General features: G+C 47.5%; 1 protein-coding gene across 1 annotated transcript in view; it reads left to right on the forward strand.

Moving 5' to 3' along the window:
• LRRC24 (leucine rich repeat containing 24) overlaps positions 1 to 4376 on the forward strand; it is a 74362-nt gene extending 69986 nt beyond the window's left edge. The window contains exons 5-6 of the mRNA XM_066578224.1: positions 1666 to 1834; positions 3284 to 4376. Coding sequence (XP_066434321.1) covers positions 1666 to 1834; positions 3284 to 4290 — 1176 coding nt within the window. The 3' untranslated portion in view covers positions 4291 to 4376. The remainder of the gene's footprint in view (positions 1 to 1665; positions 1835 to 3283) is intronic.
• Positions 4377 to 6153: the final 1777 nt, after the last annotated feature.

The raw sequence follows: 6153 nt of genomic DNA on the forward strand, positions 1-6153 counted from the left end.
GCCGCTGAAACCTGTGAGTGGCTGAGCGGTTAAGTGGACAACGAATGGCATGTGACCGCCCGCCACTCTTCCAAGTTTCATGTGGTGGGCATCAGGGCTGCAGTGCTGGACGGGGAACCACCGGAAGAGGTGAGCATTCCATTCTTCTTCATCACAATCCCATTTAACTTTTTTTTTATGTCACGGAAAACTCCTTTAAAGCTGTTAGTAAGGGGCACAGTTAGGTGGGGGTGCACAATCCCTCTTGTTATGTCATTTCGCCAATCTTGGCCCAGGAGCAGCATGTTTGTTACTGTTTAAGAATAAGGAATCTGCTCAATGAGAAGACCCAGTTGAACATATAGCAATGCCACGTCCTGTGTCTAAAGAGTTCATGAGATCCACCAGTGCCACAGACCCATTTATATTGTAATAACTATTTAGGGCAGACCACACTGGAGATAAACATTGGCCAAATTCACCTATACTGGCAAGACCGGCCCAATTGTATGGGGTGGGACCGATTATCTCAACCATATGGTGGACTTCAACGTGCGCAAGGCTTTGCTCTCATAAGAGGATACGCCATCGCTAAAGGGGTCTGATAGCAGCTTGTCCAAGCATGCATATGTACGGAGAGTTTGGGAGGACTAGCTTTCTGTTTGTCCGACATCTAATTTAGATTTATTGATATGGTCTCTATAATCACCAACTACTGAGGTCAGCGCTGGTCGGTTTGTTCTTTACAAAGGCCAAATCAGACTATTAGATTCTGCATGATTGTTTGTCCTCCTTAGAGTTTTATCACTGGCGGCAGCACATCCCGTTTACACAGGAAGATATACCACCACCAACAGTGGGTATTTTTCGTCTCGTATGTAAGATGCAATCACCCAATGAATGGATTATTTGCTCATTTGTTGGGTGACTGGTGGCACCTTCACTCAACCCGACGATCAGGACAATATACTTGTACAATCATTAGGCTATATAAAGGACCCTTAAAAGGAAGCAATCACGTCCCCACAGCACCATAAATTAAAAGGGTGACCTCTGCAATGAAAATCCACAGCAGAAATTAACACGCTGCGGATTTAAAGGCTATGTACCAACCTACTGATCGTGGGGGTCTCACTGTTGAGAACGAGGGGCCTGTGTCTTTCTTACTGTGAAGAGTAGACCGCATGGAGTGCTGGTCGTGCAAGTACGCTGATGCTCCATTCACTTTCAATGGGACCGCGGAGATACCTGAGCACTCGTGGCTATTTCCATCAGCCGCAGTGAAATGGAGTTGTGGCCACACAAGCAACCCTGCAATGACAGGCAAAGATGACACCGGACCCCCATTCTCGAGATCAGTGGTGAGACCCTCACCAATCAGCAGATAGGAAATAACTCATGCTTCCGGTACAACTTTTTTAAGAATCTGCACTTTGGTTCAATTTCTGAGCAAAAAACATTGCATTGTGTGAGATTTGTGCAAATCCCCCACCCAGTACAGAAAGTCCACAACATTTCTGGCATGTGTGGACATACCGTAATAGTGTACTGTGCCAGGGGTCACGGGCATTGAGGGTATACACCCCGGAACCCACCATACAAAGCGATAAGTTTAGGAGATGGGCCATTTTCCACCTGAACTATCCTGGTGATAACCATCAATTTGTTTTTTTTTACTGTTTTCAGAGACTTCAAGAGTTGCATTTGCAGGAGAACGACATTGAGACCCTCCAGGAGCAGGCCTTCTCCGGACTGTCCTCGCTCGCTCTGCTCGACCTCAGTAAGAACAACCTGCGCACCATAAGTCGTGCCGCGCTCCGGCCGCTGATCAGCCTGCAGGTGCTACGACTGACAGGTACGACGTGACCCTGCAGCGCAGTAAACTTATCCAATGTCCAGTTCTTGTTCACACGCCTCAGCTTTGGTCCAGTCTTTGCTCTGTTTTCGTCACAACCAGGAGGGGATCTGAAGAAGGGGACGTCCTTCTACTTTTTAACATGCTCTGGATCCATGCTCGTTTGCGCTAAGAAATTAAAAAAAAAACCTGAATTTATCACACGGCCGTGCGTGGTACTTGAGTTCAGCTCTTTATGTGAATGGTGCTTAGCTACAGCCTGAAGCACAGTCGTACGTTCAGATGAATCGCTGTGTTTAGATGAGGGGCTCAATGGTCATCGTAAAGATTGGTTTATTGCTAACCTATTGCAAGAAATGTAAAGATTAGTAACCACGTGGAAGACCCCTCTATTACTATGTACCTACAAATACATGTCTCTTCTCCATATCTTACAACCCTCGCACGAACAATACGCATACGGGACGATCTCTCAGCGCACAAATAGATTTATGTATTTATCTGTAAGATTACCCTCATATGAAGGTCAGATTGAGGTGATGATATAGTTAAAACATGCGCACCGAATGGCCACTTTATTAGAGACCCCTCTAGTAGCGCGTTGGACCTCCTTTGGCCGCCAGTAGCACAGTGATTTTGTTGTGGCGTCCATCCATAGGTAACAGAGAACCCAAGGTGTGCCAAGAAAACCTTCCCCACAGCATTACTGCACCAGAAGGGGTTATCGATTCATGCTACTTGCACCAAATTCTGGCCTTCCATTAGCATGGTGCAACAGAAATCTAGATCAATCTGACCAGGTGATGTTTTTCCGCTGCTCAGTGATAACATTTTTGCGCTCCTTTGCCCCCCAGAACTCGCCTTTTTGTTTCCCCTAGACATAATGGCGCTGGAAGTGGTTTGCTATTACAGCCTATCCATGCTAAGGAATGGCAAGTTGTACATTTGGATATAGTTGAGACACCAGCATTGTTTTTGGCTGCTTTTGACTGTGCAGCGCCTCTTGGTCAGAATGATTAATAACATCCTCCTTTGACCCCTTTGAGTGACGAGGTGTTACATCTACAGAATCCCCCTCTCACTGGATGTTTTCCCCAATAACATCATTCTTGGTATACTCTCCATGAGAAATCCCCACACGGTTGGCAGTGAAATCCCAGCCCCAGCTAGTCTAGCACCAATGACCAGGCCTCGTTGGAAGTTACTCATATTGCTGCATTTTTCCATGTAATGTGGATTCATATTGAAACTGATTCATGGAAAATTTGCCCACGTGATTTAATGCTGCCCTCCCGGGTCACCAGTATAATTTCTGTACAGGGAGGTGCTAATCGTGAAAGGAGCCAGTGAACATACATTACACACACAGCATGACCTTTGTCCTTTTTCCCCATCTACTGAATGCCTGTCATAAAATATCTTGCCTTCATCTTTATTTTTTTTCCCCAGAAAACCCTTGGCGATGTGATTGCGCCCTCCATTGGCTCCGGGCGTGGATGAAAGAAGAAGGTAAACGTCTTCTAACATCTTTCGATAAGAAACTCATCTGCTCTGAACCACCGAGATTGTCCCACCAGAGTTTGCTGGACATCTCCAGTAACAGCCTCATCTGCATCCCTCCCGTTGTCCTCGTAGACCCCATGGAACTAACAGCTCGTTTAGGGGATGAACTTCGGGTCTCCTGTCGAGCTACAGGTTATCCTCAGCCACTGGTTACTTGGAGGAAAGTTGCCCACGCTCGCACAAGTCAACTCAAAGGTAACATGAAGTCCACCAGCAGCAGAATCTTTGAGTTGAGTGAGAGGAGCGTGGGGGAGCAGTTTGACTCCGATGCGGGAAGCGGGATGCTTTTACTGAATAATATCACCATGTCTCATGCTGGGAAGTATGAATGCGTGGCTTCTAACCCTGGGGGAACAGCCAAGGTTTTGTTTCATTTGACTGTCAACCTGTCCAACCAGCAGTCCCGCTCATACACGTCTGTGGATATCAGCCAGGAGCCTTTGTATGACATGGAGAGCATGGAGTTCACTGCACTTAGCATGGCCACTCAGACAGCCATCGCCATTGGCATCTCCTTGCTGGCCTTGACCGCCATGCTTCTGATTGTCATGATCTACAGAAAGCACCACAAGAGAAAAAAGTCAAAAAAAGAGGAGAACATCCTGTACGTCAATGACTATTCCGACGGGCCGACTACTTTTGCCCAACTGGAAGAGTACAGGGATGAACGTGGACACGAGATGTTTGTCATAGACAGAAACAAGGCTCATTTTCCGACGTATAAGGACCCGGAAGGACTGAGCAGCTTCACCGCTCTAACGGAGCTGACTGATGACCTGCAGGACCAAGGAACTCAAACGCCAGAGGAGGCGGCCGAGCGGCAGATCAATGACATTTTCTTGAACCAGGGCTTTCTGTTCCAGCAGCAGATTGCTTATGAAATACACTGTTAAAGAACAATCTAGTTTGATGTGCTAAAGGTCTTAGTTGTGACGTGCAACGATAGGGGTTGGGGGGAGGGATTGGAATAAGGAAAAACTGCTGCAAATTTTACTACTGCTTCTATTTTATACAGAACAATAATCGCACGGCTCCACGGGGGCCCTACAACCAGGACCTCGTTTTCTGTTCCTCTTCTTTATAGCTGGTAGAGACGTTTCATTGCCGCCTTGGTTGGCGGAGCAGAGGTGATGTGTGGAGTTTAGCAGACCCGACAGCCTTCTTGAGAAGTTCTTGATTCTTACGTCTGTCAAACAAATCTGCCCCCCACTTGCCCGGCTGTCACTGGTAGCATTTTAATTTTGCTGTCTGACATCTTCAAGATACGACGAGCCGGGATGGTGAAGTGGGTTCACTGAGCTCTGCGGAGCTGCTGTCATCACACTTCTTCACACGGAAGGCTTGTAATGTCTCTCGTCAATGAAGCAGCAGGCAGAGATCTGAGTGTTAACAGCTCCTGACTGATAGGAGATGCGCGCCACACGTACTGCGCTGGCAGATGACAAATCCTCCTCCTGTCACTTCACAACATCAGATTTTTCTTGCATTTGAAATATTCTGGTTGATGAGAAGCTCCCGGGCCTGTGAGCGATCCTGCAAGATAAGGGTCTCACCGCTAAAAAGAAAAGTCCTGCAGTGGTTCTACGCGGCTCAGCCGGATGACGAGCGCCGATCGACAAGATCAGTGCTTGTTTACATGGCCATCACATGAGCTGATTGAGACTGCAGGGGGGATAAAGGATTGTCCAGCCGCCCATATATTATCAGCGTTGGCACTAGCACATCCCGTTCACATGCGGAGATGTGCTGCCAGCAACGATAATTTTTGCAGCAGTGCAAAAGATCCGATCCGCTGACAAATGAGTGTTTGTTGGCTGATTGCTGCCCTGTTTACACGTGGCCATGATCAGGTGGACGAAAGAAAAAACTTGTTTCAACCATTTTCAATATCTCTGCTTGCTGTTAGCGAATGGAAAAATTCTCAATGTGGTACACAAACAATATCATGATCTAGTCCTGCTCTCATATTGGAAGGGGTTGTACCAAAAATACTAGTTATCCCCTATCCACAGGATAAGCGGTAACTTGCTGATTGTGGGGAGGTCTCACTGCTGAGACCCCACTGATCTTGAGAATAGGTGTTCCCTGTCCTCCCCACTGTGAACTTACTGAACCCCCACCTAGTGAGGAGGAAACTGCACTCCGTTCACTGTCAGTGGGACTACCTGAGCATCTCCTACTCGCGTATGTCCACAGGGACAACACCGTGACAGGTAGAACAGGACATGGGAGTCCAGGTCTGGAGATTGGCAGTGATCCTGTGGATAGGGGATAACTTGCAATATTGGTTCAACCTCTTTAAGGGATTTGTTACAATGTGTCCAGCCTGGACAATCCTCTAAGCTAAACACCTCAGCACAAATCTCTCTCCTGTTATCACAATGTAGCAAGCTGGAGTCCAGGCTGCTAGCTTCTCAGAGGATTGGCTACAAGCCCTCAGCTCAGAGAAGTGTGGGGTGTATACTAGTTCTAAGGCCGGCTTCACATAGGGGCGGAACGGAATCCGGCTGGGAGTCCAGCCTGCGTACCTGAATTTTTCTATATTGGGGATGACCGTGGTGGCTCGCCGTCAGGCATGTTCAGTACAGCTGGTTCTTTTTAATGCTTGTATTTCCCGTGCCATTGCCTAGCGATGACGCCAGTACCCGTAGACCATATGCAATGCTAATTGCGTACAGGCTGCAGGTCAGACAGCCTCTATTAACTTTAATGGAGGCCATCCGAGCGGAGTCTGTAGCAAAATAGAGCATGCTGCA

This window comes from Eleutherodactylus coqui, chromosome 9 (assembly GCF_035609145.1).
Source record: "Eleutherodactylus coqui strain aEleCoq1 chromosome 9, aEleCoq1.hap1, whole genome shotgun sequence".
NCBI classification, from domain to species: Eukaryota; Metazoa; Chordata; class Amphibia; order Anura; family Eleutherodactylidae; genus Eleutherodactylus; species Eleutherodactylus coqui.